Here is a 21,302-nt window from a genome sequence, read left to right as displayed (position 1 = left end):
CAGCCCAAAGCTGAACTTTACCGCAGCTGGAGCCGCAGGCATAGTCGCAGCCGGAGCCGGAGCCGCAGGCATAGTCGCAGCCGGAGCCGGAGCCGGCACCTCCCTCCTTGATCGCTGTAATTCAGCGACCGTTTTTGCAAGAGCTCGCACCTCCACGAGCACCTTTTCGTTGATGTTACCTTCGCTCTGAGCCCCAGAAGGAGCGGGCAGAGCGCACTTCTTAGGCTTTTGGCCTCGCTCTAGAGTCTTTATCTTCTCTAGAGCAGCCTCATGGCGGGCTTCCAGCTCCCTCAACTCCCTCCTTAGGGACTGGATCGCCTCGCTCTCGGAGGGCTTCTTGTCCCCTTGAAGGAGACGCCGCTTTATTTCGGTCACCAGGCTCAGGGCCCCCCTAAGGCTGCCCTTTATACGCCCAGAGACCTCTCCCTTAATGTTCCTTGACCTCCTTCTTTCCTCCTCTGCCGCGGAGATCAAGTTTCTTGCTTTCTCGGCAAGTCGTCCTGACTCTATTAGCCGCACCGACGTCGCCGAGCACACTTCATTTCCCACCGGTGTCACTCTCACTGGTGTCAATGTCACTGTCACTGGTTTCATTCTCACTGGTGTCACCATGCATGATTTTTCTTCTTTTAAAGATCCCGGTACTGGGTCCTCTTCTTCGTCCGACGAGATGATCGGACGTCTTCTTTTCCTGCCTTGAGTGGAGCCAACTGAGAAAGTCCCACTTAGGTTAAGCTTCTTGATGGCGCGGGCAGCCTTCTGCCATTCTTCTAGTTCCACGCCATCGTCGTTATTCAACTTTCTTGTAGCTTTGCTGTCACTGCAGGCCAGGTTACTCACCTGCAGAGACCTTCCCGTCGCCTTTTCCAGAGTCGAGGCCGGGTTGCCTGCCTCAGGCTCATGACAGTCGCTGGTTGTCGACGACCGGGGACCTATCAGACCACCCCCTGAAGCCGCCGTGGATCGGGTATCCCTCCCGCTCCGTTCGCTACTTCTAGTAGTTGTACTTTCCATAGTTTATTTAAATTTGGAGACAAGCTCCTTTTTAGTGAGGAAAGGAGGAGGGGTTGAGCGATTAAGAGGAGAGGAACAAGGGTTTAGGATCATGCTTAACTCAGCAAAAGGAGTAAGTGTTAGGCATGCCTAGCGAAGGCAAGGGCGGAACCTTGAGTCAGAGCAATGTCCTGTCAGGACCACAGGACAATGATGACCGCTACCTTGGTCTACTCTTGGTCAGTGCTCCCCACCAGTGTGAAGAAGTAATCCCTCACAGAGCCTCCCCACCACGACAAGGTGGTAGACCTTCGGGGAGGAGCTCGCCAACCCTCAGATAAGGCCTCTTCCCGACAACAACGGCAGCTGGACTTTCTGCTTGCAGAGCTTCTCGCCAGGACGGTGCTGACACCTTCCTTCACACCGGCACCAACCTACACAGAAGTCCCTAGCAGCCGCCGGGAGTGCGCGCATCCGGTGGTGGCAACATCTGTCCGGCCACGTAGCCGGTCCAGGAAGTGGCAGCACCTGATTGGCCGAAGCATGTGGCGTGATTGTGACCTGAGGTTTCGATTGGCGTGATCTCGGCGCGTCTGCCTCCGCGCCCCGATGATCTAGGATTCAGAGGAAGTTGAATCGATATCGATCATTATCGTGCGGTTAGTTGAATCATACAGTCGACACTTTTGCTTTCTTACGTGATTAATTATCATTATCTTTCTGTTCTCAATTTTGTGTCTTTCGTTTCGTGTGCTTTTTTCTCTATTCATCGTCAAATTTGTTCTGTGAAGTCAGTAGTGACAAAAAAGGAATTTTTCCCAGGTCATTGTCCGGCGTTGGTGATTGGTCAATTCAGTGGTCAGTAACTAGCCACGCGGCGCCGCCTCTGGACAAATTTCCACAGATATATTAACTCTCCAGGAACCCATTACGCATCAAAATAGAATTGTAGGAATGGGAATATGCACTAAAGTTATAACTGATCCTAAAAAGTTCTCGAATGTAGTAATGACTGGTAACATTAAAGCAGTAATAGTTATTTTTAACAATAGAAATGACGTACTTAAAATCGAGCAACTAAGTAATACCCATATAGTTTGTGCCGAGGTAAGATTTTTCATTTCACCAGATTTGCATATATATTATGCTCAAGAAATCAAAACGCCCAAGATTTCATAAGATTAATCAAAAAGGTTCCACAAGAAAACACAATCCAAGTACTATTTTCAGATCAATACCCAGCTCTTAATTCAAAAAAATTTAAAAATTATCTTAATAATAGAAATATAAAACAAATTTTTACAGCAATCGACGCGCCTTTTTCTAATGGTCTGAATGAAAGACTAAACCAAACGCTAATCAATAAAATACGCTGTAAACTAAACGAGAAAAAGAAGAAGTTAGCGTGGGCAAATACAGCAGAAGAATGTGTAAAAAAATACAATGAAACAGACCACACGGTTACAGGATTTTCGTCAAAGTACCTCCTAAGTGGTGAATCTACTGATTTATTGCCAATAGAATTAAAGGAAAAACTTAACCACACAAAACATTTACAACAAGATAGAAAAATAGCACTTCTCAGAACAAAAAAATACCATGACTACAACAAATCTATATTTAACAAGAATAGGAAAAAATACACATTTGAAGAAGGAGATTTGGTTTAGGTACGTAGTCAATGGAAACAAATTGAATAGGAAAAAGATGGATGAAATTAGGATTGGCCCTTTCGAGATGATAGAAAAAGTCTCAGATTCGATCTATAAAATAGATATAAGGGATATAAAAACAGATCATTGGGTTTGTATCATGTCACAAAGCTTGTTCCTATCAGTGACGATATATGATAGGATGCTTAATTTATCTCCTCGAAATTAAGCAACTCCTTGACGGCGGAGATGTAAGCTTTGAGTATACATTGTACGTTTATATATCTACGGTTATACTTGAGAGGTCGACTTAACGGATGAGTGGTTTAAAAGGAGAGAGTAGAATATCAGAGCAGAAGAGATAGATAGACTAGATAGATAGAAGGATTTTTTTTAAGCAGCTGATTGCGGTACACCTTTTTAAAAAGAATTTAGGAAATAATATAAAACAGTCAATATAGAGAGGCATAAACATTAAATTGTTAATTTTTTATATTTTAGGTAAGTAGGACACATATACGTTAGGGTAAGTGAATTTGTTGCGTTGTTAATAATAAAATAATAAAACTCTATATTTTAGACGAATCAATCTTGTGTTTCTGCTTCAATTTGACCTTTCCACACATTATAAATATATCTATATTTATTTAATAATTTGTTCCGTTATAAAAATATTATAAAATTATAAATAATAAAATTAACATCATTATTAATAATGCATAATATATGTGCAGCAAATGCGTAAATTAAATGTTTAAAACTCTTTATTTCATAGTCGCAGATCCATAAAATTTGATATGACGTTTACAGTTCTCATAATAATTTTTTGCGCAGTACTAACGAACATTGAAAAATGTTCAATTATTTGATACCTAGCACAGCAACAATTTGGAAAATTAATGTTGATTTTCTCAAATAATACTTTTAGTAAATCAAATGTATTTTTCAATATGTTTTCAAACAGATATCAATAGTTGTCTACGACTATTACACGATTTCAATAAAATTTCTTATTTATTCATTCACAAATAATTAAAAAAATTGCAAATAATAACGATAAAACTCACAGACTAACACTCACTACATATGTTTTTTTAAACTGTCCGCTCACTCGAGGAGCAAAGATGGCGGATGAGCATACTCATCTCTATAGTGCTCTAGCGCGGGTGTTATAGACTATAGATTTATGAGAGCTAGCCATTCGATAACGGCGGACCTGTACTGTAAACAGTCGGAAGAAATAATGAGGCAGCTGCAAATTAAGCAGCTGAGATTGGTCAAGAGGGACAGATTAATCCTCCTGCAGGAGAACGCTCGACCACACGTTGCAAGATCGACGTTATTTAAACTACAGGCACTGGACCTAGAAACACTTTGTCACCTACTGTACTCACCAGATCTCGCGCAGACATGCTACCATTTTTTTCGAGCTTTAGACAATTTTTTACAAGGAAACACATTTAGTTTCCAACATGTGATGGAATATGCCTTTCGCGATTTTATCACCAGCTGCTCTCCAGATTTTTTCGCTAGAGGTATTAATCGCTATCGTTAAAAAGGCAACGTTTTATTGATAGTTTAGGTGCATATTTTGATTAATTATATTATTTATTGCCAGAGATATAATAAACTAAACTTTCAGTCTTAAATCAGACATTTCGTACTTAATGACGAATAGTTAACAAATTCATATAAAAATTTATTGACATACTTCTAACTCTCAGACATCATTTTTTTGTCACATATATTTAGTTATTCACAATCGATAATTGAATGTCTATCAAATACATGGGCGGTCATAGCTTTTTTACTTTAATTAAAACATTTAGACCGATCGTTTTGAAAGTGGTTAAGTCCACTTTCTCTCGTTTTGAGATAATTAAAGATTATCATATCAATGATTACTCAATTTCTTTTGCCGACCAATTTTAAATTGTATAAAACATGGGCACTTTTTAAGAAGTTAAATATTAACTAGTTATCCACATAAAAAGTTTACAATAAATTAAGCATAAATTATGTGATATCTCTTTTTTTTTTTTAAATAGACTTAAACCACATTCAAAATAAACGATCCATTTAAACTATTTTTAAAGAATTGTACATGTAAAGATTTTCTATTAAATATATAAACATATTATCGATGCAGCATTCGTAATTAAATATTATTCGCATTATTTTAATTTTTTAAGCACTGCTGAACTTTGCGCGGAGCAGTTTTTTTGTACAAAAGGGTTCAACAGACAATGCCGTTCTCTACGAAAGTATATTAAAATAAAGTATTTATTGGTAGAATAATAATTTTTCTTTAAAATATATCACATATAGTCTAACGTTAAAAATTTATTTTAATAATTAATATTACATGTATTACATAATATGATATATTTTAATAGATGTCATCCGCGAAAGCCACTATAGTGGCGCGTTATACTGGAAGATGGCATCTGCGAAAGTCAGTATAGTGGCGCGTAGTGCCTAAGAAGTAATTGGTTATATAAATGTTAGGAGTTAAGGAATTTCTTCTTATGAGGAACTATTTGTAGTTATTGTATTCTTCATGAGAGAGGACCGATGGATAAGTTTTTATTTTTTTATTTCCATTTTTTCTACGTTCTTAATCATTCTAAGTAAACATTAAACATTTTATCATTCCACTTATAATCATCACATATTATTTGAACTATAAAAACAGATCCGTACTTCTATATAATTGCCAATAGTTTTAACGTGTAGACATCTTCTCTTCAAAAAATGAAGTCAATGAATCTAATAGCAAAAATATTTCAAACCTATAGGGAAAATTACTTATATTCTAAAAAAACTATTATCCTATTCTATCTGCTAATAATTATAAAAAGATCATTTTGTTGTCGTTTTTCACAGATTGTCAAAAATAAAACATGTAAGTAAAAATAAAATATAATAAAGAATATAAAATCCAAAGAATCAAAAAATAACTAAACCACTTTAACGTATAATGAGCTATTGTCAACCTGGAAACGATAAACAATAAAAGAGTAATTAATTATACATAGGATAAAGATAATATTTTTCATAAAAAAAAGATAATAAAACATTTACCTTCTATAAAAAGGTCTCGATTCTTCAACCGTATCCATTGGGTCTTTACCTAAAAATACTCGCAATCCCCTGATGTAAGTAATAAAAAAACACTTCCAATCAATATCAGCAACATTAAAGAAGAAGTTACTTTTATCAAAAATAGATAATTTGTCCCATAACTTCAAGACATTATCGTTTGTAAATTCCCATTCATTCATTGAAAAGAAACTCATTACATGTTTAAACTTCTCTATTTTTCTGTAGACATTTAGCAGTCTAAAAAAAGCCATTAATTTATTTATGCTCTATTTCATCGACGGATAATAAATAGCTTTTTAATCAAAATATTATTATAAATTACATTGGCTTTCTTCCACTGAGATATAAAAAAGAGTCCACTATTATTGCTGGTATCCAGTGTAAAAAAATCGTCATAAAGATATAGAAATAATAGTTCTTGATATACCATAGTGAGGCGTACCAAAGCACTTTTTTCGACGGGACTTGAAATCCCTCAAGCTTTAAATTATTCATCATAGTATCAAACGTAATTGGTCTTTGAACGGAGGAAACAGAATTATAAATTGGAATCTCATCGTCAACAGGTAAGTACTTATTATCACTGCTGGAAAGATTAACACTCTGTGATATAGATCTGCAAGAAAAGTTGTAACTTATTTAATGTAAATGATATTTTAAAAAATTTACTAAAAGTTTATTTTAGTAGTAAACTAAAAAAGGAAATACAAATTACCGTTTTTGTGCAACATCCCATGCTGCAGCAATAATGTTGTTGACAACGTAATCAGCAGGAATCATATCGATAGTTAAGTCTTTATCACAATACAGTGTTCGTAAAATACCTTTCGAGGAACCAAAAACAACACCTGTAATTCCATTCAAATTGTTTATCCAGCCAGCAATTGGTTCCTTTTCTGTGCATACAACAACAGATGGCCGAACAATGCAAGATGGAATTCCATTAGAATATTGCCGTACTGTATCTTCACAGATTGCCTTTGAAAATGCGTAAGTGTTAGGCCACTTACCTAGTAGCCTGTAAAACAAACGAATATGCTTATAGACTTCTGTCTAAAAGAATGCAATAGGTTTCACGTTTTATTACTTTGGGGTGATTAAATCTAACTGGTTTTCGGTTAGAATCTCTGTCAATCTAATTATATCTTCTGTTTTCATAGGAGGCTCATAGAGATTTTCTTCGATTTTATTGTATACACAGTGCGAGTAAGCCGTTGAAACATAAACAAAGGCCTAAAGAACAGAATTATTATAAAATTAGAACAATTTATTTTTAAAATTAAACTAAGTTTTATATATAAATAAATTGATCTAGTGGGGAATTGTGCTTAAACATACGCATTTTTATACAGATGATTTTACTAGGAAAAACGTACCTTTAATCTTTTCATCTCTTGTGCAAGCAAGAGAAGATCCCTTGTTCCTCTAATATTTGTATTAACTATAATACGAATATTGTCCAGAAAACGTACTGATGCTGCACTGTGAAAAATTACATCGGTATCTTTAATGCGATCGCGGTCCTTCTCTGACAATCCTAAATTCAATAGACTCGTGTCTCCTCCAATCACAATAATCTTCTTTTCAACATCTTTTTGCTCTCTTTTCAGTCTATCAAAAATCTAAAGATTTAAATATAAACTGTAATATTCGTGACATCGTTTATTACGATCATAATAAATATAAAATGTGTAACTTTACTCACAACATCATTGAAATACTCTTTAAATCGAGTTTGCGGATCCTTCTGTTTCTTTGCCCTTACCAGCAAATAAATCGTTGTTATTTCTGGACAACATCTGCAAACCGCAGCAATTGCATTTATAGTAAAAGTTTTTAGCGGAAATTAATTTCTTATAAAATAAAACATTATTGTGTCAAAGCTTATATATAGAAGTAAAGCGAGAAGTAGAAAAAGAGAAAAATAAAGAATAATAATCGTTATCTTTAAATAAAGGTACTATAAGATAGATATATGTTCTAGCAAATAAATCTGTAAAAAAAATAGTTATCTTTTTGCATGACAAAAACTCTATGCTTTTTTCCTTATTTAGAAAGCTTACATTGCTTCGAAAGATAAAATTAATTATTAGACTTCAAACTTGAACAAGATTTGTTTGTATTTATTTCAATCAATATGAATCTCAAGGAGAATAAAACTACTAACAAAAACTATCCGATTGTAAATACAATCCTAATTTATTTAAAATTTATGATTTTAAGCTTATATTGAATGTACTGATTTAATTAAGAACGAAATAGTATATTTCTCACCTAGGGAGGTAAAGTAAGAAATGTCTCAGAGTACATGTAATTGTTGGCCGAGGCGAACGTCAACAACGCGAAGCATCGGCCAACAATTACATGTACTCTGAGACATCTCTTACTTTACCTCCCTAGGTGAGCAATATACCATTACCTTAAAAGTTTTTCCATTATAAGCCGTCCTATAAATCCTAAGCCTCCTGTTATAAAAATTTTCTTTCCAGAATAAAATGTAGCAATTTCTCCTCGTTGATTATAATAATTTGGCTCTTCTACCATTGATAATATTTCTTCTTGATACGTTTGTCCGCTTAATGATGCCATTTTTTGAATTCTTTTATAATAAAAACAAAATTCGTTTTTAAATAAATGAAAAATTCAGCTTTTTTTCTTTTTAAATAATATTCCTATAGTAACAAACGTAAATAAAATAAGTATATTTATTCAAATAAAGTAATTATTTTATAAAATTAAAAGTTTTTTGACATAACGTTTGAAAATAAACATGCCAATGAATATTTCTAATGACTGAAGCTATTCTCATATTCTATGGCCTTTTTAGTGTTTCATTCAATATAAAATCACAATAAATTCTTATCCAACTTTTAGTTTTATTCAAAACATAAATTGAAATTGAAAATTTAGTTCGTTTGTCCTTTTACCTTATTTACAGGTGTTACACTTATTTAGAAAATTTGATTTTTTGTGAATTTCACAGTTGCGAAAAGTATAGAATAGTAAAAAATAAAAAACTTACCTATTTATCTCAACAACTTTGATCACAATGAATATAATAAAATATGTCGACAAGTTCTTCGATTTTAAACTATTAAAGAAAAACTTTTATTAACTTTTTATCTTATGAAGAACTAAGTATATTTGTTAGTTATTAAAAAAAGTTTATAATAAACTATGTATTAAAAATGTCCTCTTCAAAAAAATTTCTATTAAACTTTTTCTAAGTAACCTAGTTCAACTCCAATTAATGTTTGAATAATATAAGTTAGTCGGTCACTGCATTTATATAGAGATAATCCCACTTACGTACCATGTGCACCTTTGATGTTACCAATTTGCATACAATACAACAGAAATCAAAAGAGTCATCGTGAGAATGTTCGTTTTACAAATACATGCTAATTGAATCATTCTAAATTTTACACCGTCTTATAGCCATTTTTTATCGTAAACTATTACCATTTTGACCACGGTACACTCACGAAGAAAACTAGCAATTTAGACAGCGTACAGTAGTCCCAAATTTATAAGATGTTTCCAAAAAATGACAATATAGTTTATTATTTTTGAAAATTAATATATGAATTTTTTTAAGTACTTGACTACAAATCTAATATTAGTTGTTTAACAAAAAGAATGGGAAACACAAAACTAAAGATAATACTTATGTCAATTTAAATGAAAGTAATGTTATTTGTGGCGAGATCGTTATTTTAAACGTGACCTTTTTTATTGTAATTATCGATAGGATTGTTAAATCTGTGGTAGATAGGTAAACATGAACTACTATTCACGAGATAATTTTTTTGATAATAAAGACTATTATTTAGGTAAATTATAAGAAAATTACTTAGTTTCTTTTTTTTCCGTTTGCAGTCTTTGACGTTAGATTGTCACTTAAAGATGGTATTAATCTCTTATTTTAATTAAAGATTTTTATAAAAAATTTTTCCATAGGGTCTAATATGTTATCCATAGATAAGAAAAACTGAGTGATTATTATAAGTGTCGAGAACTATATATATATAGATGTATTTCTGTCAATTGTTATCGCATTCAGCATTCTACCTTAATTGATACAATTTGGATATTGATCGTTTTCATTAGCTACCCCCATAGCAAGATTGTACCGGAGCCCTTTGATATATATGGTAACAATATTATAATAAATAATTTCTACAATTATCTTATTCTTGATTCTGTGCATTCATCTGATTCTCTAGAAACTTATTTTTTTTTTGGTTTCACTTCGAACACATGTGATCTGGGCATAATATTTTTTTTTTTATATATAAGTAATAAAATGGATTTTTGTGAAAATTAAATGTAAATGTAGAATCTTTGACTGTGGATCAGGAATTACAGAAACCACTTCGCGGTGAGAATTTAATCCGTATTGATCGTGGTATACGACATCGCTTATCTCAACATTCAACAACCATCAACTTTTTATTGGACATCGGTATAAGATTCTGAATTAAACAAATCATTGAAATATTATTTTCTGTCGTGATCTTGACTTGTAAACAACTACCATTTTTAATAAACGTACTTTTGTACCAGTTGATCATCCACCGGACGCAGAATATAACTGTAGCGTGATCTTTCTAAATTTAATTCTAAACTTTGTAACAAAAATAATGCTTAGCCAATGTGACTGTGCAATATTATAATATTTTACATGTTTAATTAATGTTCTCTTTCTTCCTTCTTCTGACACATCGTTTTTTTCGAAATAATGAAAAGAAACACTTCGTTCTTTTATTCAAATAACTTGGAAAAATATGTAAATTCATGTATATTTGAAATAAACGTTTAAAGCGTATATACATGGATAGTTTTAATAATTTTAGTTATCAAGTACAGCACTAATGTGTAAAAAAAAATAAAATAAAAAAAAATCTATTATTTAATAATTCAATATCAAAATACCTAACACATATAAATCTTAAGAAGTTTCACTTAAGTCGCGTTGAAATTCTAAGCGTTTTTCTATTTAACGATATTTTTTAATGTGAATAATTAGTCTTGACAATCTATTACAATATGTGTTACTAATATTGAAAGTTTATTTTTAATGACTTCATTTTTTTCTTCGTTATCGACTAATGCTATTTTTATTTACCGACTGAAACATCGATAATTTTCAAAACAAGATCCGGACGTTAGCATCCGCGATAAATTATATTTCATTAAATTATTTTTTGTTTACCATTTTTGGAGCTTTTCTAATAATTGATGGTATTAAACCTTTTAATAATTAGAAAAAAATAGGTTCGACGTTCAAAAAGAAAATAAATTTTCTAATTTGAAATACGAGTTTTGACTAGGAATAGGAATGACTTTTTCATCATAGATGATTAACAAGATATGAATGGTTGTTTAAGAATATATTTACAGCTACTTATAGTTTTTTTTACTTATTTAATAAAATTCTATACCAAATTACGAGGTCAAAGTTACGTAGGTTCTCTTTTATAAAGAGATGATGATGAGGTGAGCAAGCATATTTGTTTTCCCGGTAGTCCCGTTCAAAAATGATTAATAAACTTTATATGGCGTGTTTTTTACCGAGACTACCGGGTGACTTTAAATAATGCTCTAAAATAGAGGATTTTTTTCTTCTGTAAACCGAGTGTTCTTTCACGAATTTTTTCCTTCAGCTGGTCTAAATGGTTACAATAATATTCAGAATCTATCGTTTTACCAGTTTGCAAGTAATCCACAAACAAAATTCCTTTCGTATCCCAAAAAACTGATGCTAACACCTTCTTGGCCGATTTCTGAACCCGACCTCGTTTCGGAGCCGAAGAATCAGGTTCATACCACTCTTTAGACTCTTGTTTTAATTCAGGATCATGATGATAGATCCAAGTCTCATCTATAGTGATCAGTCGACGCTCAAAATCTACTTTATTCTTTCGAAAACGCTCTAAATGTTGCTGAGAAAGTCGCATTCGAATCTGTTTTTGTTCGTTTGTTAGCAAATGCGTCATCAATTGCGCACACAGCTTTTTGAAACCAAATACTTTAGTCAAAATATTGATTACACTACCCAATAAGATGCTTCAGGCTTCTACTAAATCTCTTTTAGTCACTCGACGATTTTCCAATACGATATCCTTTAATTTTTCTACGATTTCCGGTGTTGACAACCTTTCAAGTCCAGTCAAATTAGCTAAGATTCCTGGAATTTAGGATACTGAGCTATAAACTCGCATAAACTTGTTTGTCGACATTCTAAAAGTTGTCTCAAAACCTGCATATGGTAGGGTGTACGCTACTATTATAATCTAAGGTCAAATGTCAGATAAATCGATTTATTGCACATTTTTTGCAAATATCTCGTTTCCTATAGGTTTTTTGCTATTTGTGTTTTGTATCAATATTTTAAAGGATAGAATTCCCTACAACTTTTGTTTTAAAAATTTTTTTTTACGGTAAATCGTTTTCGAGATAGATAGCAGAGAGCGCGCAGTTAGAGCATCATTTAAGGTCACCCGGTAGTCTCGGTCAAAAACACGCCATATTTAGTTTATTAATTATTTTTGAACGGGACTACCGGGAAAACCCCTATGCTCGCTCACCTCTTCATCATCTCTTTATAAAAGAGAACCTACGTAACTTTGACCTCGTAATTTGGTATAGAATTTTATTAAATAAGTAAAAAAAACTATAAGTAGCTGTAAATATATTCTTAAACAACCATTCATATCTTGTTAATCATCTATGATGAAAAAGTCATTCCTATTCCTAGTCAAAACTCGTATTTCAAATTAGAAAATTTATATTCTTTTTGAACGTCGGACCTATCATTTTTTTTATTTATAAAAAGGTTTGATATCACCACTTATTAAAAAAGCTCCCTGAATGGTAAGCAAAACAAATTCAATAAAATATAATTTATCGCGGATGATAACGTCCGGATCTTGTTTTGAAAATTATCGATGTTTCAGTCGGTAAATAAAAATAGCATTAGTCGATAACGAAGAAAAAAAATGAAGTCATTTAAAATAAGCTTTCATTATTAGTAACACATTTTGTAATAGATTGTCAAGACTAATTATTCAGATTAAAAAATATCGTTTAAAAAAAAATTATGTGTGCAGATTACACGTGTTAGAAGTTAAACCTTTAAAAAACTAAGTTTCAAAAGAATCTGACGAATGCACAGTTTCAAAAGTATAAGATAATTGTAGAATTTATTTTTTATATTAGCATAAAGAGGAGACCGAGAATAGGAAAAACTGTATAGCCATATTCCGTCTCTTTCTCGAAGGCTCAATCCAATATGTTTGTCTCTCTTTCTCCCGTTATTTAGAACAACAGCCTTTACATAGCTGCGTTTCCGTTTATTTACTTTTTAGATCACTCCATTCTAAAGAAGTTTTCACTTTAAAAAGAATTTTGCAAATCCGTCTACATATGACGGAGTTATGCCCAAAAATACATGAAAAAAAAAAAATACAAACATCCGAATTGAGAACCTCCTCCTTTTTGAAGTCAGTTAAAAACAGAAAAATGCTAGTTTATTATATTCTATGGATTTTTCAGTTATTTGTCTGATCACAAACGCTGCATCTGTGCATGATCGTCCACTTCGGAAACCTTGTTGCTCATCAGTTAGTTTGATTCGCTCGTTTATCAGGTTCCTTATGAACTTGGTCACTAATTTCAGGGTGGAGGATAGTAGATTTATTCCTCTGTAATTTGCGGGCACCTTCTTGTCGTCTTTCTTAAAAAAAAAAAGGATCGTTGTGCTTGTTCGCCACTCGTCGGGAATTTTTTGTTGTTCAACAATTCTGGCGTTGAAACCGTCAACTCTTAAAGCAATCTTTCGCCGTCATACTTGAGGAGTTCGCTAGTGATATCATCCTGACCCGGACTTTTCCTATTTTTGAGCTTATTTAGTGCTTTTTTAATGTCCGACTAATTTATTGATATCTGGACGTCTATTAATCACACTCGGTGCTGATTGTAGCATGGATGAACCTTCATATAGATCCTTTAAATAACTGGTCTACGTTTCCTTTCTAATTTAACTAGCGGGTATTACCTAACTTGTTTCTTTCTTTTGGCTTCTTTTGAATCGCCACATCTGTTTCCGGAGTCCGTAAAAGTCTCTTTCTAGTCGCTTTGAAAAGATTTCTCAGTACCTGTCTTTTAGTTATCTCACCACAGTACCGGTTTCATTCCGAATTTGTTAATATGCGTTGTATGTCTCAGCAGTTCGGGTTGTTAGATACTCTATGTATGCTTCTTTCTTCTTTCTGCACTGTTTTTTAACTTCTTCTCAGAACCATGGTGTTTTATTTATTGTAAAACCTTGGCTTTTGTATGTCATTGTTCCTAAAGCTTCTATAGCGGCAGTTCTGATGTTTGTCTTTAGTTTGCTCCAAATTGTGTTGAGATCGTAAAAGTTAGTGGTTGGATGCAGTTTAATTTTATCTTTTAATCGTTTCCTCTACAAATCTCGGATTGTTGTGTCCCAGCGAGCTTCTACTCTAATTTTTTCTCTTGCTCTAAATGGGTGTTGTTGTTTTCTTTTGAAGATATAATTAAATCTAAATTTGCTAAGGAGTAAACCATGGTTGCTTCTTACATCAGCTGAGTTAAGCACTCTGACATCTAAAATTTTAGAAGGTGGTATGCATCTGTTCGTCATAATGTAATCAATCAATGACTTTTGACCTCAGGTGTTACCAAACTCATATTTGTTTTGGGCTTTACGGTGGAAGTAGGTGTTATTGATTCTAAGCCCTGTCAGAGAACAGAGGTTGAGCATAAGTTTCCCGTTATCGTTAATTATGTGTTCATTGAACCGTTGCATGACTTCGGAGATTGGCTCATTACCGATGCGAGCATTAAAATCTCCGAGGATGATAATGGATTCCCTTGGTGGTATTGACTCCCCGATACTCTCAAGTTCGTTAAAAAAAATTTTCTTCTCTTGTTTCAGCTTGTTGTCTTCTGGCGCGTAGACCGATATTATAAGCTGAGGTTGTGGTTTGGTAATCAACTTTATCATTACTATACGTGGTGATATATATTAGGATTTTTCGACTTAGTTAGTGTATTTCTTATGTAAGGCGATAGCTACACCTTCCTTAGCTCTTTCGTTCTTGTCAGCAAAACTATATATAACTACGTATTCCCCGTAACTTTTGGACCTTTGCCCCTTTGTCCATTTTCGTGCCTGGATCGTTTTCCGTATATCAGTCGTAATCCTAGGCGATTCTGCGGCTCTGTAAGCGTGTTGTATGTTTTACGTCAGGCAGGGAGGTAACCTAACCTAACAACCCTCATCCATTATCTGGGCTTGGGACCAGCAACATGACCACTGAACTACGCAGTGATCATGCAGGCGGACTGGACATAGAATCAAAAGTAAGAGGACAAGCTATCAAGGCAGCAAGAAAAGCCTCCCTATTAAACGACACCATATTCCGAAACAAGCATCTAAGAATAGATGCAAAAGCGCGTATATACAAAACCGCTATAAGGCCTATAATATGATTTCCGGCAGGAACAAGACCTGAAACATCTAAAACACGCCAAATCATGGAAGCAACTGAAGTGAAGATAGTTCGCAGAGAAGCTGGGAAATCACTATGGGACAGAGTACGAATCGAAGGCCTTAGGAAAGCATGCCAGATCGAGAACATCAACGACTAAGTATTAGGCAAAAAAGTTGAGATGAATGAAAACATAACTCGCATGACTGATGACCGAGTGGTTAAAATATCCCGAGATAAGTCACTGTCAGGGAGACGAAGCGTTGGAAGACCTCAAAAGCGCTGAAGCGACATTCTGACTACATGGAGCGCGTCGCGATGAAGAACAGGCATTGTGCTTACTTAGAAAAGAAAAAAAGAAGAACATAATAATTACATTTGGGCATGGTAGTGCTCTGTAGGTATGATAGTGTTCTGTTTTACCTGAGAGGTAAAATGGGACTTAAATGGTAATCTGACTTTATCTGGAAGGTAAAGTAGAGATTAAAATTACTCAAATTTACCCGAAAAGTTAATTAAGAGTAAATAATAGACTATCTTATTTAGTACAATTGTTAACTTAACTAATGTGTGGAAATCTATAATAAAATGACCTAGATACACAGAGACTGCGTCAACTAGGGATCAAGCCCCGAGTGAGCAGCAAATGGCAGAAGAAGAGAATTCTCAGCCTGAAACGATTAGCAGAGTTGTCCCACTGGGATTAGAGCGAGTTGGAAGCGCTGAAACAGAGAATCCATAGGAGCTGGATGCGGATGCTCTCCGTATCTTCGAAGAGAACCCGGTGCAGGAAGAACCTAGATTACTCCTGCACTCCAGTGTTGCTAATCGTTGGACAAAATATTTAGCCGAAGGACTAAAGAAAGAGGTTAGGGAGTCACTCCTAGGAAAATATCCCAGGAAGGGTAAACTTTTGTTCGAGCTGCAAATTGTGTATGAAGAAGTGGCAGCTAACCTAAAAGAATCGGTTTTGAAGTAGGACAAGTACTTTGGTGGTACGCAGAAGCTAGCAGGGTCTGCTTTGTCAACTTTAGCTCCAGTAGTTGAGTCTCTAGCATCTTTTGGGATCCAGACAATGTTAAGAGATTGGAACAAATCTGGTATGCAGCAAAATTACTAGTTGAGATCCACAGATCTCAAATGGTTGCACACAGAGCTTGCATCTTACCGGCGTTGTCAAGACAGTAAGCGACGGCACTAGAGAAAAGAGAAGCTAATGATTTTTTGCTTAACGATAAATTAGGTGACAAGGTTAAGGAGATCGAGGCCCATTAGAAAAGACTGAGAAGAGTTGAAGCCTGTTCCGCCCAAGAAGCCGTTCGTGCCCTTCGAGTCTTTAAACTGAAAGAGCGCGTCGAGTCAAAGGAAGCCAGTGTCTCAGACAAGCGGGAAAAAATCATAAACGAGAAAATTACTGACTCATCTTATCCCAAGTCGAGCAAATATCGTCAGCAAAACCAGCGGCCTCAGAACTGTTAACCTCAGAATAGAATGTAAGTAGGTTTGCAGGACGCCTAAAGAATATCTTGAAGGCCTGGAAAACAATCACTGAGGACAAGTTTGTCACTTAATGTGTGAAAGGTATAAAATACCTTTTAAATAGGTCCCTGTACAAACTTGTTAACCACCTGACAGGTTTTGGTCGGGTCAGGAACTAGCCAGCATCCAATCAGACATTAACACAGACTGCTTTCGATAGGCGCGATTGAGGAAGTAAAAGAGGTTCCTGGAAATTTCCTTTCACCGTTCTTTTTGGTCCCTAAGTCGGATGGTCAGCAGAGGTTCATTTTAAATCTGAAGGATCTGAATACGTTTATTGACGCAGAACACTTCAAAATCGAAGACCACAGATCCGTTTACAGCCTTTTGGAGGGTGATATTTTCATGGGTACGGTGGATCTTAAAGAATCTTACTTTCTGATTTCAGTATGGAAGCTACACCGGAGATTTCTGAGATTCATCCTTAAAGGGAAAATTTATGAGTTTGTTTGTTTGCCCTTCGGCTTATGCACGTGTCCATTAGTATTTACCAAGTTGTTGAAGCCACTGATAAACTATCTTCGGCTAAGAGGTTTTTTGTCGGCTGTATACTTCGACGACTTTCTATGTTTTGGTCATTCGATTGCGGAGTGCAGCAAGAATCTTAGTCGGACGATCAAGTTCCTTGACAGGTTAGGATTCATTGTGAATTTTGATAAGTTCAAGTTGAAGCTCAAGAAAAGATGTAAGTATTATTTAGGCTTTTTTCTTGACTCATCTACAATGAGAGTAGAGCTTCCAGGAAAAAAAATAGTCTCAGTACAGGAATCGATCGAGGATCATAAGGAGAAGGACGCGGTGAAAATTCAAAATTTTGCCAAGGTTTTGGGGTCAGTGGTAGCGTGTTCTCCAGCAGTTGAGTACAATTTGTTACACTGTAGATCATTCCGATGTATACTAAATATACTCTAAAAGACTGGGATTAGTGGTTAAAGGTTTTACTTAAGGCCAGTAGAAAGGTAAGAGATAACCAATTTGAGAGAACAATCTACTCAGACGCATCACTGTCCGGGTGAGGTGCTTCTTGTGAAAATTAAAGCGCCAATGGGTTATAAAGTCAGGAGGAGAGAAGTCTTCATATAAGCCACCTTGAGCTTAAAGCGGCGCTATTGGCTTTGTAGTGTTTTGCGACGGACCTGAGGGACACTGATGTCTTACTAATGGTGGACAACACGACAACGATGGCATATATCAATAGGATGGGTGGTGTCTATTATGCCGGGCTACATAGCTTGACGAGTGAGCTATGGAATTGGTGCAAGAGCCGCCAGTTATGACGGCCCTGTACATCCCGTAGAAGGAAAATGTGGAGACTGACCAAACATCAAGAATCGATAACTCAGACGCGGAGAAGAATTAGTCGACTATGCGTTTAAAAGAATCATCAGAAGATTCGGGAATCTAGAGATCGATCTATTTTCTTCGCAAATCAATACCAAATGCGCGGTTTATTGCTCGTGGAAGAGAGATCCGGAAGCCTTCACGTTTAAAGCTTTTACAGTTAGTTGGTCTGATTGGATATTTTATGCCTTTCCCCCCTTTTTCATCATAACTAGAGTGATTAAGAAAATCGAAGAGGATGAGGCAGAAGATATTTTGGTTGTACCTTATTGGCCTACTCAGATTTGGTTTCCGGCCTTTAGGGAACTTTCTGTGAGAAACTGGGGTTGATTTGATGCAGATCCTAATCTCTTGATTACTCCGTTTAGGTCAAGGCATCATCTTTTAGCTGCGAGACTTACCCTGGTTGTCGCCAGGTTATTAGCCAAGCACTTGTAATCAAGGGCATGCCTAAGGAAGCAGTGGATATATCGCTAACTTCACAAGCAGAAGCAATATTAAAAAATTACAATAGAACTTTGAAGCTCTGATGGCGTTGGAATAATCAGGTCATCGGAGATCCATATAATGTGTCTGTGGAGAAGGTTTTGAAATATTTGATGGAAAGATTCGGTGATGGAGTTGGACATAGCGCACTTAACTCAACCAAGGCGGCGTTATCTTTTATATAAAACGGAGATATCACGAACTGCCCTTTAATAAGCTGATTTATCAAGGGTTCTTCGAAGATAAGACCTGAATGTCCTAAGAACGAATCTACTTAGGACGTTAACCCAGTTTTGTCCAAGCTGGCGAAATGGGGTCCAGTGAAGGAACTTTCTTTGAAAAAATTGACGGAAAAGCTTGTTGTGTTATTGGCTTTGGGTACAGCGCATCGCTTATCAAACCTCAGAGGATCAAAACCTCTCGATCAGGAGCCCCGCAGCCAAATTCAAGACCTCCATTTTGTTTGGACAAACCAGAACTATGTATTGAAAGAACTTTAAATCAATATCTGTTGGTGACTAGAAATCTGCGAATAAAGAACATTTTGATGCAGTGCGCAAAATGCTGCCATATTTCCACACAAGTGGTCACTTCTTATATGCAAAATCTGCCCACTTATATCTTCAAGATATGCTGAAATTGGAAGAAACTATGGATGAACAAACTTTTGAGAACTTCAAAAATTGATTCTTCATTGTGTAACGAACCGAAAAATTTAATTCAGGTACATGAACAGATATGCTGATTGAACAAAGTCTCATGAAATCAATAAAAACAGAAGGAGGAGTATCTCGTGGTCGACGTAAGCAAGAAAGTGTTTTGTGTAATTGAGTATATGCTATGTACGCCACAAACACTGTTTGTGAGGAAATGGAGAAGTTCTGTAATATTTCCTTGGACTCGACAGAGCAACACGTAGATTCCAGACATTCAAGAGTAAAAAGAGACAATTTTGACGTGAATAAACTAGTTGCATGGTTTAAACTTCATGATTTTTTTCCTAATACCACACACTTAATATCATTAGCTTCTTGAATAGTTGAAAATGAGCAAAATAACTGTCACAGAGCTTACAAAATTGGATTAGAGTCAATGACGAAGATCACGGGCTTACAATTTCATGTGCTTCACAATCACATAGCTTGCAATTTTCAATGCCGCGTTCAATTGTTACCAAACTTGTAATAATTATTGACTGTAAAGTTTCCGTGGATCCATTATTACTCTTCCAAAGAATTACTGTCAGCAAACAATTTGAAAGTAATCTTGAAGAATATCTTCAATATGAATTGAGTCCGTATCCAACAACCCTAATTGATAATGATGCTATGAGAAAAACCACAAAATCGTTATTGTATGACAATATGACGCCAATCGATTTTATTCTCAATGAAAATAATGTGATGTTCATTATTGATAGCGGATTTTTTCTGCATCGTGTTGTATGCAGTAAAGAAGATACTTTTTCTATTATTTTAGATAAATATGTAAAGTATTTACAAACGCATTACAGTTCAAAAATTATTGTTGTATTTGACGGATATTCAGACTACAGTAAGAACATAAAAGCAATGGAGCAGCTGACAAGAACTGCTGCAATTTCAAAAACATATGAAGATTGTTTCGACGAAACAATGGTTGTATCAATTACGCAAGAAAAATTCTTATCAAATCGAAGTAAAAAGAGAAGCTCATTAATATGCTAATTGAAAAATTACAAGCTGTAAATATTACTACCAAACAGGCTAGAGATGATGCAGATGTACTTTTTATTGAAACAGCAATAAAAGAATCAAAACCTAAAAAAAATTGCAGTTATAATGGGAGAAAATATTGATTTACTTGTCATTTTAATTGGGCGTACACTATCCCATCAGGGAGAAATTTTCTTTAAAAGAGTTGGCAAAGGAAATGTATTTTTTCCATTGTAAAAAAATACTGTGACACGTAGATACTAAATCGCTTGTAAACAAAGAATTAATTGACAGATTGAAATGAAACTTCACTTACGCTCATATGAGGAGTGTACCAACATAACAAAAAAAATATGTGCAGATCACATGTGTTAGAAGTAAAACCTTCAAAGAACTCCGTTACATTTGTTTCATATCACATCCATTCTAAAGAAGTTTTCATTTCAAAAACATTTTTAACACGCGAAACGCCTATCGTGAATCGGTAGAGTTTACCACGGAGCTGAAATTCAAGACTTGTTGTGTAAACAGTTCGATAAGCTGAGAGAGCGATACAATTCAATGCATTTTTTACATCTTTTGTTGTTCATATCTTTATTTAGACGAGAATGGTTGGAGAAGATAAGTTTGTGGTACAAAGAATAAAGACGAGATATGTTATAAATAATAAAGGGTCTCGAGGTGTGACAGGCTATGGAGTTGAAAAAACATTTCGAGAAAAGATCACAATTAGATCTCTCATTGCATTTTACCAGATCCTTTGTTCAGTCTAGCAGTATTTTCCATATGTTTTTCGTAACATCTTTATTTCGTCTATCCTAAAATGTTTGTTTTACAGCGCAAGAATGTAGATGAAAACAGGTAATTGAAAACCATACAAAAAAAAATTTTATACCTGAGTTTCAAAAAAAGGATTATTTGTATTTACTTAGTTTCCAACAAATTATATTTCCTTTGATGAACATCCTACGATT

General features: G+C 34.8%; 1 protein-coding gene across 4 annotated transcripts in view; it reads right to left on the bottom strand.

Moving 5' to 3' along the window:
* Window positions 1-21,302, bottom strand: part of LOC149032904 (fatty acyl-CoA reductase wat-like) — a 103,295-nt gene that overhangs the window by 72,994 nt on the left and 8,999 nt on the right. Inside the window, exons 1-9 of one of the 4 annotated variants that reach the window (XM_089171644.1) lie at window positions 8,773-9,326; window positions 8,170-8,349; window positions 7,456-7,549; window positions 7,127-7,372; window positions 6,838-6,983; window positions 6,466-6,768; window positions 6,073-6,366; window positions 5,730-5,987; window positions 5,225-5,641 (exon numbers count right to left, since the gene is read on the bottom strand). In XM_089171644.1, the coding sequence (XP_089027770.1) occupies window positions 5,536-5,641; window positions 5,730-5,987; window positions 6,073-6,366; window positions 6,466-6,768; window positions 6,838-6,983; window positions 7,127-7,372; window positions 7,456-7,549; window positions 8,170-8,339 (1,617 nt within the window). In that variant the 5' untranslated portion in view covers window positions 8,340-8,349; window positions 8,773-9,326 and the 3' untranslated portion in view covers window positions 5,225-5,535. Of the gene's footprint in view, window positions 1-5,224; window positions 5,642-5,729; window positions 5,988-6,072; window positions 6,367-6,465; window positions 6,769-6,837; window positions 6,984-7,126; window positions 7,373-7,455; window positions 7,550-8,169; window positions 8,350-8,772; window positions 9,327-21,302 lie in introns of those variants that run through there. The other 3 variants (XM_089171643.1, XM_089171645.1, XM_089171646.1) reach the window with 3 other exon arrangements.

The sequence above is a fragment of the Polistes dominula genome, unplaced genomic scaffold, assembly GCF_049000335.1.
Source record: "Polistes dominula isolate Pdom_NZ unplaced genomic scaffold, Pdom_raw_medaka contig_26, whole genome shotgun sequence".
NCBI lineage: Eukaryota > Metazoa > Arthropoda > Insecta > Hymenoptera > Vespidae > Polistes > Polistes dominula.
This window is presented reverse-complemented; position numbering and strand designations above follow the sequence as displayed.